General features: G+C 48.6%; 4 protein-coding genes across 4 annotated transcripts; 2 read left to right on the top strand and 2 right to left on the bottom strand.

Moving 5' to 3' along the window:
* Positions 1-25: 25 nt before the first annotated feature.
* Positions 26-4,274, top strand: N7478_006518 (uncharacterized protein; the record flags this gene model as incomplete). Its single annotated transcript, XM_056922732.1, has 2 exons — positions 26-1,430; positions 1,483-4,274. The coding sequence occupies 2 exons, from the start codon at positions 26-28 to the stop codon at positions 4,272-4,274; spliced, it is 4,197 nt and encodes a 1,398-aa protein (XP_056780769.1).
* A 1,622-nt stretch (positions 4,275-5,896) lies between these two features.
* On the top strand, positions 5,897-7,067 carry trr1 (thioredoxin-disulfide reductase TRR1; the record flags this gene model as incomplete). The annotated part of the gene is made up of 3 exons (XM_056922731.1): positions 5,897-5,918; positions 6,008-6,907; positions 6,982-7,067. 3 exons carry the CDS (start codon positions 5,897-5,899, stop codon positions 7,065-7,067), a joined length of 1,008 nt encoding a protein of 335 aa, XP_056780768.1.
* Positions 7,068-7,751: 684 nt separating this feature from the next.
* Positions 7,752-10,988, bottom strand: aof2 (putative lysine-specific histone demethylase Aof2; the record flags this gene model as incomplete). Its single annotated transcript, XM_056922730.1, has 1 exon — positions 7,752-10,988. One exon carries the CDS (start codon positions 10,986-10,988, stop codon positions 7,752-7,754), a length of 3,237 nt encoding a protein of 1,078 aa, XP_056780767.1.
* Positions 10,989-11,987: 999 nt separating this feature from the next.
* On the bottom strand, positions 11,988-13,391 carry N7478_006515 (TVP38/TMEM64 family protein; the record flags this gene model as incomplete). Its single annotated transcript, XM_056922729.1, has 3 exons — positions 11,988-12,360; positions 12,420-12,839; positions 12,943-13,391. 3 exons carry the CDS (start codon positions 13,389-13,391, stop codon positions 11,988-11,990), a joined length of 1,242 nt encoding a protein of 413 aa, XP_056780766.1.
* Between the last annotated feature and the right edge of the window lie 604 nt (positions 13,392-13,995).

The raw sequence follows: 13,995 nt of genomic DNA, 5'->3' as shown, positions 1-13,995 counted from the left end.
ATCCCATTATTCCCACAGATACACAATGGCGGCGGCAATGCACAATTCACCTGAAATAGCCAACGGCGGCTATGATCCAGAAAATATCAATGAGCCCGGGACTGCTCTTGGGAGCCACAAATATTACGCTGAAGCTATAAATCCTGAGCCTGTGGCAGAGCCAGGTCCCTCCAAGCCACGAAAATCCAAAACCAAATCCGGCTCAGGACAAGGTCCACCAGGAAGATCTTTCTCCGTCAGAGCTCGCGATGCCAATCTGAACTATACCATTGGTGAACCCGAGCCCAATACACCCCCGGGACTTGCAGAGGAATCAACCACGCCGCGAGGTCTCCCACCTACTTCGTATCCACCAGAAGCTGAGGTAGCCACTCCGGAAATCGAAGTGTCAGTACCACCGCCCGACGCATCGACTGCTGCAAACGTGCACTCGCCCCCAAGTCGCTCAAACACGATGCGCTCAACATCTTCCCAACAACGTCGAGATTGGGCCTCGGACCGATCACCCCTTCAAAAGCTGGAAGTGACTCTGAATGGCATCAGCAAAGAGGAAAAGCGCGCGCGAGTCCAAGAGGCGGAGATGCGTCTTCGCGAGCGCATGGCTCGTCAGAAAGTGGAAAGAGAACAGGCGGAGGCAGCGGCGGCCGCCACCGCTACGGCAACAGCAACAGCAACAGCAACAGCAACAGCCCATGCCCCTAAGCCAAGCTCCAAACAGAGTTCGCATTCCGAAAACAGGCCCTCATCTAGCACAACGCGAGACAGAGAGCGCAAAGGTGTGATTGCCGAAGATATCGCAAGGGATATACCGCAGAACTCACGGCAACCGAGAGGCGACACAGGTCGACATAATAGAAATGTTTCAATGAACCCTCAATTCCCAATGATGCAGCGACCCGAAGAAAATGCTCAGTATGCACGAGAAGAGGCAGCGGTTCCACCACCCGCGAAAATGGGTACGGTTCCTCGACGGGCTGTAACAATGAGCGGACCAGCTGCTAAGCCACAAAGTATCCGTACGGATATGCAACACACTCGCTCTTTATCTCAGCAAGGATCTGCCAAGCCTCAACGGACTGTTATTCCCCCGGTTGTGGCACCAGCCGCCGCTGCTGCTCTTGCGAGCGCCGCTGTCCCAGTCGATGAGAGACTAGATATTCCTCCAGTGGCGCGCGCGGCTCAAGAAAGTGTCGAATCAAATTCAAGACCTAAAAAGCAATCAGTATCATTCAACGTGCCACCTCCTACGCCACCTCCAGTCTTTGAATGGAAAAATGCACCACCCGCACACCTTGGAGTAGCGGACTTTGACTTCCAAACCCTTGATATGGAGCGAAGTAAGGCATGGTGGGAAGGCGGAGGCACGAAAAACCGAAGAAAGAGCAGAGCTCTCCCCAAAAATTACCAGACTCCAGCTCAGAAGCTAACAGGTAAGATGATATCCCATCCAGATTATCCTATCTAGAAACTAACATAATCTAGGCGTTACTCAACATAAAAACTTCCAGCCAAAGCTCTTCCTTCGATCTGGACCATTATTGAGGTATACGGGAATTAAGAAAATCAGCACCAATGGGCCCCAAGGTGCCGTTCAAAAGGAGATCTGGCGAGGTTCCATTATGATTGTGACAAAGGATAGTCGCTCTTCCTATGAGACTCCACCGACACTGCGCCTCTTCTCCCAACCTATGGACCTTCTCCCTCCCCCACCTGCAGAAGTCAGCCGGGAGGACGGTGTTCAGCTCGCTCCGGAGTATATTGATCCTACTGCCGGTCTGATGAAAGTTGGTCGTGATGGCCGGCCCCTTTATGTCAAACCTGTCGAGCACCTTGAAGAGGAGATTGATTTGTCTGGCGTGGAGAATGAGGACGGTATATATGAGCTGTCTCCAAGTATTCTCGACTACAAAACCGAAGGGTCTAATCAGCCTATTCCGGCAAACCGTATTCATTCCGTTGATGGCGAATCGGCTAGCTTACATCGAGATATTTCCGGTGTCCGTCTTTATGCTGATGCAGCTAGAGATGTGACATTTTGGCGGTTCAATCTCGAAGTCGAACTTGGGACAACACAACAGCGCATCGCCTACCGTATCAACCAGGGCCCTGCCTTGGGATTCTGGGTACCAGCTTCAGGTCAGCCTATGAATATAATGTTCCATAGTGGCAATGGATTCAGTCCATCTGTGGATTCCGACCGGTTCTGTGGTCCAGATCCTCTCTGGCGTGATATTCTTAATGAGCACCAAACTAAGCCATTCCATGTGATGATTGGCGGCGGTGATCAAATATTTAATGACTCCGTTATCACTAGTTCCCAATTTTTCCAAGAATGGATCAAGATGAAGAACCCCGCAGAGAGATACGGCACACCATTCACTCCTGAGTTCCGTGCTGAACTAGAACAGTTCTATTTGAACCGCTATGCTTCATGGTTTTCGCAGGGTCTATTCTCTCTCGCCAACTCTCAAATTCCCATGATCAATATGTGGAATGACCACGAAATCTTTGAAGGTTATGGATCTTATAACTCAGACTTTATGCAGAGCATGGTCATCTCTGGCTTGGGAAGGATTGCGTACAAGTATTACTTGTTATTCCAACACCACAGTGTTCCAGACGAAACCGAGGCAGATGAACCGAGCTGGCTTCTTGGTGCTCGCCCGGGTCCCTATATTGAGCAGAAGAGTCGGAACCTTTTCATGTCTCTGGGCAGTGATGTTGTTTTATTGGGCTTGGACTGTCGAACTGAACGAACCAGCAATGAAGTTCTCAGTGAAGAAACATGTGATCTAATTTGGGATCGATGCCACAGGGATATCATTCGTGGCGAAACTAAGCATCTAATCGTCCTCTCGAGTGTCCCTCTTGCCTACCCCCGAGTGGCAATGCTCAAGAATTTCATCAATAGTCGGAAGTCGCTAGGAAAGTCCGGTATGCTTGGTGGGCTTGTCAACCGATCTGGCGGAAATGTGGAAGTGTTTGATGACCACTGGGCTGGCAAGCACTTGAAGTCTGAGCGAACATGGCTGGTAGAAGACTTACAAGATCTTGCCGCTGAAAAATCCGTCCGAGTTACGATTCTGAGTGGCGATGTTCATCTCGCTGCCATCGGGCAATTCTATTCGAACCCAAAGCTAGAAATTGCTAAAGACAAGGACTACCGATATATGCCGAACATCATTTCATCTGCTATTGCCGACATGCCAGAAACAGAAATAATTTCAGATATGCTCAACAAGCGCAACACCGTCCACCACATGGACTCAAACACCGACGAAGATGTTATCCCCATCTTCACCCAAGATGTCGATGGCAAGCCTCGAAACAACAAGCGACTGTTACCCCGACGAAACTGGTGCTCTATTAGAGAATACCGGCCTGGCTCTACCCCGCCTGATACCCCAGAGTCCGTCATGACACCCCCTCTAGAGGTCCGCCCCAGCAAGCTTCAGCGGACCCTATCCTTAGGACAGGGCGATAGGGGCCATGGCGCCGCAGGTGGTCCCAGCAAACCAGCCGGTCTATTCAGAAGACTCTCAGGCCGCGGGCCACCACCCACCAGAACTATGAGCCATGGCCGAGGAGATGGTATGCCAGCTCGACGAGCCAGTGTGGACACATCCACTATCTCTCGTCCTATCGAGAATGGAAATAGCTATTTCCCAACGGCCAATGATCCACAACCCGGCAAATTCCACCGACGACCATCCAACCTCAGTGAAAAGGCACTTAAGAAAGCGCTCAAACAGGGTGAGGATGGGGGAGGCACCTTTGTGAATCTCCAAGGAGGCTTAGCCATCACATTGAACATGGAGATTAGTCCTCAAGACCCCGCTGGTATCACAACGCCATACAAGTTCCTGGTACCAGCTCTAGATTACGAAGGCAATAATGACGAGCCCCATCCTACACAAGTTGTGAAAGGCTGGCGAAAGTGGCTCAACATGCCGCGACGGAAGAAAACGAGAGATGGGGCAGACCATGACCTTGATGAGGATGAGGAGGAAGAAGAAGACACCGAAGATTACGATGATTATGATAATACTGTCAACAATACCCGTGCCAATGCTGTTGCCACTGGTGCTGCCCCCGCCTCGCAACAACCCTACGAAGGATACCCCGGAAGTGATGGCTCTGATAGCGAAGTACCTCAACGCTTACCACCAGAGGCCCTTGCAGACTACTCCCCCGACGACGAAGAAGGGGACTATTACGACGACGAGGAACCTACTCCAAAACGAAAGAACAAGAAGTGGTTCGGTTTCAAATAAGCGATTAATTTGAAATGTACATTATCATGAATTATGCACGTGCGCATATGTTTTTATTTATTTCCTATTTTTATTTTCTCAAGTCCTTACGATGTGAACGATTCGGATACTCTGTTCATTAGGATCTTCTTCAATAATATCCCCTCATCGAGAATTCTGTTTCAGCTCAATCTGATCGTTTTATTTTCTATTCCCATACATAACTTCAAGTTCATTCAATATCTATAGGGCCTGTAAGATACCTCTGCCCAAATGTCTGAGTGGCGGGCTCGGAGTCAGCGCGACCCATATCACGCCATCAGTTCCCGAGAACGGTCTAGATCAGCAGGATCTACGACTGATAAGATTGATAATCATGATGAGGCACTAACTTGGTCTAGAAATTCTATGCATTTACTGACCAACGACTTGAAATAATCAAAGGGGGCTGAGGCATACTAGGCCATTTAATTATAAGCCAAAAATTTGAAATGTTCAAGTTGGATCAAAATTCAGTTGTATCAGGCCTATCATCCGTGACGAGCCTGGGGTGGATATAGTAGATACATTCACCAAAATGGTAAATTGTTATGCAATCCCATACATAAAGAGTAAACTTCTGCATTAGATATCTGCCATGTACCTACAGGATTATGGCTAGGTACCTCAGGCTTGAAAAAGCAATTATTGCACGTCATTTTCGATCGTGAAGAATGGACTCGGAGTTGCCCAATGAAGGAGCCGAGCGCATAGTAGTTACAGAGATAAAGTCGCAATGGAAGCAGTCTGTCGACGCCTGGGAACATTCAACATTGCCCGCCAAGCTTGAATCCCGTTAAAATCCAAAATATGCTTTGATATTAAGACATCTAAGCTTATCTCTTCCTGTCTTGATGTCTAGGCTTTGTCGTTGATATAGATTAGTACTTTTCTTTTTACAGCGTTTCTACTTCTTTACTATCCATTTACACCTGAAAACTCTCTCTAACAAAAATTGCACGATGCTATTTAAGTGGCGGCTCCTACAAAGAACACCTGGGCAGTCGATATAACGTAATCCCGTATTTCGGTCCGAAAATTCAAGATCGGGACTCGCCGTTGTAGTTCAAGTTTTCATATGAACTATACAACCAAGTTTATTGGAGGCACCACTGGAAAGCACTCTTGTTCGTAAATTAAGTTAATCAACAAAGGAAGCTCTAGTCTCCCCATGACAAGGCTATCCTTTTTCTATCAATTTTAAGAACAATCACTAATACTAAGCCATGGATATACTTGCCCGCTCTAGCCCTGAAGATACGTAAGCGGGTCTCGGCCACATCACGTGCTCGGTGATTAGAAAGCGAGGGGCCTCGACGTGGGAAATGATTAATTTGATGATTGGAAAGACACAGAATTGCTCTGATCTCATTAGCAGGCCCACCCCCCTCATTTTTCTTCCCCTATATTATTCTCCCTCTTTCCCGAGAACAACCTTCAAGCTGTTTTCCTCAACCTTCCGTCGATTTCCCGCCGCTCTCCGTTCCCTCGGTTTTACCGCTGCCGCCGCTACAACTCTCCATCAACAACCTCCCCCTCCTCCCTCGGTCTTTTCGCAATCCTTATCGACGCCCGCGCGCGTCAATTCTATAAAACCCGCCAGAATGGTGCACTCCAAGGTCGTTAGTACGTATACCAACTCAATTGGCCTGCTACCATCAACTACAACCACAAAAGAAGTCTTTCAATACTAACTATTTTTTTTTCCTTTATAGTCATTGGCTCCGGCCCCGGCGCACACACTGCTGCCATTTACCTCTCTCGCGCTGAACTCCAGCCCGTCCTGTACGAGGGTATGCTCGCCAACGGCACCGCCGCCGGAGGTCAACTGACTACCACCACCGACGTCGAGAACTTCCCCGGTTTCCCCGCTGGAATCGGTGGTGCCGAGCTGATGGACAGCATGCGCAAGCAGTCCGAGCGTTTTGGTACCGAGATCATCACCGAGACCATCTCAAAGCTGGACCTCTCTTCTCGCCCCTTCAAGATGTGGACTGAGTGGAACGATGCCCCTGGCAGCGAGCCCGTCCGCACCGCCGACGCCGTCATCATCGCTACTGGCGCCAATGCCCGCCGCCTCGACCTGCCCGGCGAGGAGAAGTACTGGCAGAACGGTATCAGTGCCTGCGCTGTTTGCGATGGTGCTGTTCCTATCTTCCGTAACAAGCCTCTCTACGTCATTGGTGGTGGTGACTCCGCTGCTGAGGAGGCTATGTTCCTTGCTAAGTACGGTAGCTCTGTTACTGTGCTTGTTCGCAAGGACAAGCTCCGTGCTAGTAACATTATGGCTGAGCGTTTGCTCGCTCACCCCAAGTGTACTGTTCGCTTCAACACTGTTGCCACCGAGGTCATTGGTGAGAGCAAGCCTAACGGTCTGATGACTGGTCTCCGTGTTAAGAACACCGTCGATGGTGCTGAGGAGATCGTCGAGGCTAACGGTCTGTTCTACGCTGTTGGTCACGATCCCGCCAGTGCCCTGGTTAAGGGCCAGATTGATCTGGATGATGAGCAATACATCGTTACCAAGCCCGGTACCAGCTTCACCAGTGTGGAGGGTGTCTTTGCTTGTGGTGACGTTCAGGATAAGCGTTACCGCCAGGCTATCACCAGTGCCGGTATGTGTTTATCTCTTCTTTTTTTTCATCTTTTTATATTATATGGACAGCCGCTAACATTGATTAATTTATAGGATCCGGCTGTGTCGCCGCTCTGGAAGCCGAGAAGTACATCTCCGAACTTGGCGAGGTCCCCGAGCCTGCCAAGGAAAAGATCTAAATTTGAACACGTCCATCATCTTCTCCTTCCCCTCCTCCATTACCTCTCCCTGTACTCCAATCTCAATATCCTTAAACATACCCAATATCTCATAACCTCAAATCACTCGGAGTACATCGTTCAGCCTGTCTGGTCACACCTTTCGCCCAATCTATTTGCTTCTCAACCTCAATTCCCCGGGCATATTTCCTTTCTTCATGGTTCACGGATTTCCTTATGTCTGTCTTTTTTTTGGCTTTGGTTATGCTGCGAGGTTTGCATGTTAGACCTTCTGTTGGTTGAACCGGCTCGTTATTGATGTAATCGCTGCCAATAGAATAGAAATAGACCAAATCGTTCAATACCAATTGATACAGTAACCTCCTTTGATGAAGATTTCATTCCTTGTATTCCAAGTTCGGTCTATCGGTGTCTTCAAAGTCCTTTTAGTTATAAACTCTGCCTCGGGGTAATCAAAGATAATTCTGGGAACTCTTGGTCTCTCAGATTCTATGTAGACAAGTAAACTAATAGTACATAATCCTTCTATGGCTAGCTACATGAGCTAGATCTCATTAAAAATCCTAATTTCGTTTCAGCTTATCAGACAAAGGAAGCAAAAAAGGCAAAAACAGAGCAAAACTTTGACATAACAGATAAGAATCAAAGTCATAACTCATATCATCAAAATAGCGACCGCGCAGTTCACTCAGCAGATCCCGGCATAATCCACAGCTCAAACGGATTAGCACCACACCATCGATTTTTGACCTCGAAAGATCTTTCATCCCATTTTGCGGCGGTATCCACCCATTTCTGCAAGGCTTGCACATTATGTACACGATTCGCCTCAATCTCATCTAGATACGGCTTCTTCTCTTCGGCCGATGCATTGCGCCACATCTGGCCGAGAGCGTGTCGGATCTCGTTACGGCTAGCTTTGGCGGTGGGTTTGTTTGATGATACGCGGCGAGCATCGTCGCACTGGTCGCGGCATATGGACCAGAAGTCTTTTTGGTAAAGAAGGAAAGGGTTTAGACCGAGCTTTTGAGGGCGGGGAGGTGGTGCGCCGAGCTCGGAATGGATGGCTGCCCACAATGCTTGATCATATGCTTCGCGGTGGAGTTTGTCTGGAAGTACTGAGGGTTCTTTGTTTGGAGGAGAGGATTGTTGTGATTGTGATTGTGGTTGGGGGTTTGATTTGGCTTTAGAGTGAGATGGGGTGGATCTTATGTCTGGATGCTTGGTGATGGTACGTTTGGGAGTTGTAGGGGCCGGAGTTGCAGGAGCAGGGGCAGTGTTGCTCGCTGTTTTCTCCGGAACAAGAGGGCTGGGAATCTCGATTGGGCCCACGGCTGATTCGATGACTTCTGCGGCAGCACGGAGGCCTGATATGTATGCTCCATGGACCGTTGCTGGGTGTGTGCCGCAGGTAGCTTCGCCTGCAAAGTGAAGGTTGCCCACTTGTCGGGCCATAAGATTGTAGTCCTCAGGAAGAGCGTTGGCTGCCACATAGGAATAGCTACCATATGTGAATTTGTCTGATGCCCAACGAGTGATGATGGTTTCAAGAGGATCCGGCACGGGTACATGTTTAAAGACATTTCGCAGTTGAGAAAGGACCTCAGTGATAATATCTTTGTCTGGCGTCTTTTCGGCCTGAAGTGCGGCATCACCGGCCATGAGAGCAATGAGAACGGGCAGTCCTGTAGTCTTCATGCAATTCCAGAATAGATAGAATCGCCCGCGATTTTGCGCGTAATCTTCCTGCACCATACTGTCGCGGGTTGTTGCCTCACGCAGAAGTCCAAACATGTCTCGTTCAGTATCCCAAAATGGTTCGTCAAATACCAGAACTATTTTGTTCATAACTCCGAATCCTAGTCTATCAATAGCCCCCATCTTCCAATCGGGGAGAGGAGGATTGAATTTTATTGTTCGTTGTTTGAGCACGCCGAGGGAACCTGTGAAAACAATGTGGTCTGCCATGAAATTTTCGCCGTCTTCGCATTGAATGACCGATTTCCGCTTGCCAGCTCCAAGCGGGTCATATGAGATACTTTTGACAATCTTATTTGTGCGGACATCGAGCTTAGTAGGCAAGGAATATAACCCATAGGGCAATTGCTGATAGCCGCCAATTACCTGAGCATGTTCTCCCTCGAACTCGTTACCGATATCCTGGTCCCACCCGGACAGACTAAGGTTGTTTATATTGGTGGCATTGGCATACTCAAGATTTGCAAAGTGCCAGTTCATGAGCCGCATATCTTTGGGTCGCAACGGAAGCATGCGTTGATATTGTTTCACACCTTCATCCATGAAAGCTCCCAGAGTCTGGGTAGGGGTCGCAGTCGCAACACCATCTAGTTCAAGCGTATCTTTGGCGGAATAACCTGGATTTAATCTCCACCCATTCGCCTGGCAGGTCAAACCAGCAGGGTCATCTTTTGAAGGATCCACGATATCGCCTGATGCATCATTGATAGGCTCAACCTCTGCTGTTTTGTGACCCGCTCCTCGACGTCTTCGAACTCGCTTGGTGGGAACAAGAAGATGCGTGGTACCTGCACGGCGAGCTTCTTCGTACTGACGAACTGTCAGACCGTCATCTATAGTCGTATCACGACCAGTATCAATCAAGTCACGGTCACCCCCTGCAGTAGGAACGATTAGTGCCTTGTGACGATAGAAACCCGACCTATCCAACACATCATTGTAGATCTTTTCATCCATGGCATCTTCCCCTTCATCAACAGGAGTACCATCGATATCGTAGAGGGTGGAGATATCACGAAGTAAATGGTAATGTAGAGCCAACTGAGCTCGAATGATTTGGTCGAGGGGGTTGCCACGATCAAAACCAACAATAATCTGAGCTCCCATTTCTGCCTTCGGCACGAGTCCAGATGGCAGGTCTTCTGATTTCATACTGTGCAAAGGATGAGAGTAAATTCTTCCACCGATTCTGCGGCGCCCCTCCAAAACGATAACTCGCGGGGAAGTCTCTGCATCGCGGTAATGATGAAAAAGACCTTCTAACTGACGTGCACAGCCAAGGCCGCCAACACCAGCTCCTATGACAACAATGACGGGTCCTTCACGACGCCTCCCTCTTCTCGGAGGCACCAGAGGCATTGGAACCTCGACGCAGCCAAAGTTGATGTATCCATACCGTGCCAGCCAGTCATACGCAAAGGAAGCGAGGTTCATCCACCGGTAGTCTTTTGCACAGCCCAGAGCCTCCTCTCTGGTGACGCTGACCATCGCGTTTCGCGTCCAAAGTCGCAGAATGCCATTTCTTATGTTTAAATAGACCGTGGAGTGCATATGACAGAGAATGTCCTGCAGTACTTGCTGCTCCTTTGGATGGAGCGCATACGGATCAAGTCGAGATGCATAGGCGGATGCTACGCACTGTCGGCCATATAAGGCGGGCGAGAGCCGGGTAGGGATAGATGAACGAGGTCGACATTTATCTATATCAACTTTTCCACTCTGTAGTATACTCATGCCTTCAACACAGACCGGTGTGGACGAAGCTTGCTCTGGAGTTGTGGGGGCAGATGTGGATTTTCTCGGATCGAACGAGGATGCAAGAGAGGCGGAAGTCGAGGAAACGGGTGTGTTGATACCTTCGCCATCACGCCGCATAAATTCACTCAGCCAATTTGTAGCATATCTTTCGATTGGAGATGGCTTGTCAATCACTTTGGGCGTCAAAGGTTGGCTTTGAGCCTCGGGATTTAGAGGAGCCGATGGAAGAAGGGATGTGGAGTGGTCTGATGTGCGCAGCCGTTTCACAGGTCGTTCAAGTTCGACTCCTCCTGGATGAGATGTTAAAAGTACCTGCTCCTGTGATATTTCATTGGAATACCCATTTGAAACAGCCTGGTTGATGTAGGCGGTTTGGCCAGCTTGAATCTTCATAGATGCCCCCATATTCAACGGTATATAGTTGTAACGAGGTTGTTTTTCTATATTGTCTGAATGTGGACCCAATGGAGACGCGAGGCTCATATCCATTCATTCAAGACCTGAATATCATGCGCACCAGTCTGATCTTGGTTGTATGGAAAGAGGGGTGTGTGGTGTATGAGGGGAATATCTTAAACGTCAAGACCTCCCATGTTCAATCATGTTGCTTCGAATCGTAATCATGGGCTAAGAGATTATCAAAAAGGCTTGCAACGATGGGTAATCTACTAGGATTAGGGTTAGATGCATGGGTATGAGAATTGTGGCGTTGGATTAAAATCTTTGCATGTAGATAAGAACGAATGGAGCAACGGAGGGGAGTTCAAAATTGGAGAAGGACGATCAATTTAGTGAACACGTACTATCGAGGATCCAAGACCCCCCGCAAATCTAACCTGAAGACCCTCACCGATTGACATCTGGGCCAGCATGCACTGCCGTTCAATTTGTCGTAGGGGCTTATATATCGGAACAATATGGGAGGGGGAAGCGAAGCCGACCGATGGAGGTCGTCAATCCCTCGGGACAGTGCGTATTTCTCAGTCCGCTTCCGGGCATTCTTCTGCCATCATCGCTACTACAACTTGAAGCTTAGATCAAGCATAGAACAGTAGACATCTGGCATAAGTTGATGCTACTATATTGCATGTTTGTGACCTCGCTCTAACTATAGATATAGATCTGCCAACGACCGAGACCCAGTGCCTAGACTCCCTACCTTCCCCGGATATCTACTAGTGTGTGGTTGCTTATACCCGTGGACATGGCCATGGTGAGAACGCAGCCTGAGGGCTCATGACGAATGGCAATACTGTGCGCACAGCAAACTCTGAGCATAAACCCGAGATCAATCACATAGATTTACTTATATACATCAGCAATCTGTACTGGATTATTACATATCACATCATCATCATGTACATGTAGCCACTAGTAGTTTTAGCGTTAGCGCCCCATGCTGAGCTATGTATCACGCTGAACATGGCTATGAAGGCCGAAAGCCTGATCCCCTTCGTCTGCGAAACCATCCGACTCATTATCCGTGAAATTATCATGATATGATGCCCGGTTAGACTGCTTCCACCGACTCTTGCCACCTTCATCTTCACTGTCATTTTCATCCACCAGAGCAAGATCAAGATCGACATTATCATCGTCCAAATCAGCAAACCCGATTTGTTCTTCCTCGTCTCGCGCTAGTGTTTGAGCAGCGGCATCGGCGTCATCGTCATCAGTGAATCGGCCATGAGGACGGTTTGCGGCATGATCCGCTCGTAATGAGTGTCGGATATCAGCCCGCTCTTGGGCTTCAAGTTCCTTTGCACGGGCGAGAGTTCTGTACAGAAAAATAAGCCACGTACTCAAGAGAAAAGGAATGAAAATTCGAAAACCAACCTTTGGTAGATATAATACCCAGTACCTCCTCCAATGGCAATAGTAATGATAATGCTGATGATGTTCACAGCTTTGGCTCCTGCACTCATCTCTTCACCCTTCTCGGTAAGAAGGCGTACCCGGCTGCCAACAAATGCAGGCACCAACAGTTTTGGACTGATAATGGCAGTAGCCAGTCCATATGTCAAGGGCTGGACGGTGGGGAAAGTCGAAATCGCCCCATTGCAAATGGAATATGGTAGAGGGCACAGGCGAATCATACATAATAATTTCAGCCCGTCGTACTTCAGAGTCAGCGACAAGGCAGCGAATCTCTTGTCATGTTCCATCAGGCGAGTAACGAATCTCGATAGCATGGTGCGCGATACATAGAAAGAGGCGGTGGACCCAAGAACGGTAGCCGTGGCGTAAATCAGCCATCTATTGTGTATTCCCAGTTAGCGTTGTCCATGAAGCTGTATCCTATGACGTTGTCTGATATTTGGAAGATAAATAGACACTCCAGGTTTCACTCGGGACTTACCCTTTCCATACTCCAAAGATAAACCCAGCTGCTGTTCCAAATGTTGACCAGCCTAATAATGGTGGGAATGAGACAAAAAAGACACATAGCCAGAGCACAAACGCGACAAGCGGGGACTTCTCCCATCGCTCAGCGACCGGGCCCAGCCATATGAATATCTTGCCCGTCAATACCATAAATCCAATCCCCAATGCTCCAGTCAATAGCGATACGGCATAGAATGCGACTTTTTGCCAAAATGTCATGCGTTCCCATCGTTCTTCCGCTTGGCGATAAAACACCTTAGCTTTGTTGACTACTCTACCGCGTAGGCCGCCTGCTTGGTCGGGTCGGGTCGAAGTTCGTCTGCCCGCTCGACTCCAGAGGGGTTGTTCATCGGTAGTAGGAGAGTTTTCTGGCGATGTCGAGACCGCTAATGCCCGCGCTGTGGACTCATAGTCCGCAGGCATGGTTGGAAGACAAAGAGGGTGATTGAAAGGTGCAGGAGCTGAGATCTGGGGGAAGAAGGGAGCTTTGGGCGGCGATCGGCGGTTGTGGAGGCGGGAAAGCACAGCACAATGGCAAAGCTCTAAAAGCAGGGTCTAGGGCGGGACGATATAAATGAAACCTGCAGAAGAAGACTAGAAAGCTTCCCAGGATTTAGGAATCAACAGAAGCAAGAATTAAGCGGGCATTCCACACAGCCCTTAAGGTTCAGGGGTGGGGGGGGCCTAATATCAGCCAAGTCGGAGTTGGTAAAGTAGCTGTCTCACATTATAGCGGATCCAACCGGATGCAGTTGGTAGTGAGTAGTTTGGATGGTTAGTAAGTTTAAGATTTATAAAGTTCAATGTTCTCATTCGATGGTTTGGTCTAGATATCGTTCATGAATGATCTGAAGATGTTTTGGTACTTTGTTTGGTATGTATCTTTGTTATATGGGGCGCATAGTCATGTACATTGACTGCATAGAGTACATAGCTTGAGCACAGAGATTCCACTTTTGTTTTTCTTGTTGGTTATTATTTATTCAGTTACTATATTATTTATTGATATAGTTTTAATCCACAAGAG

Source organism: Penicillium angulare, assembly GCF_028827245.1.
Source record: "Penicillium angulare strain IBT 27051 chromosome Unknown utg000004l_segment0_segment0, whole genome shotgun sequence".
Taxonomy (NCBI): domain Eukaryota; kingdom Fungi; phylum Ascomycota; class Eurotiomycetes; order Eurotiales; family Aspergillaceae; genus Penicillium; species Penicillium angulare.
This window is presented reverse-complemented; position numbering and strand designations above follow the sequence as displayed.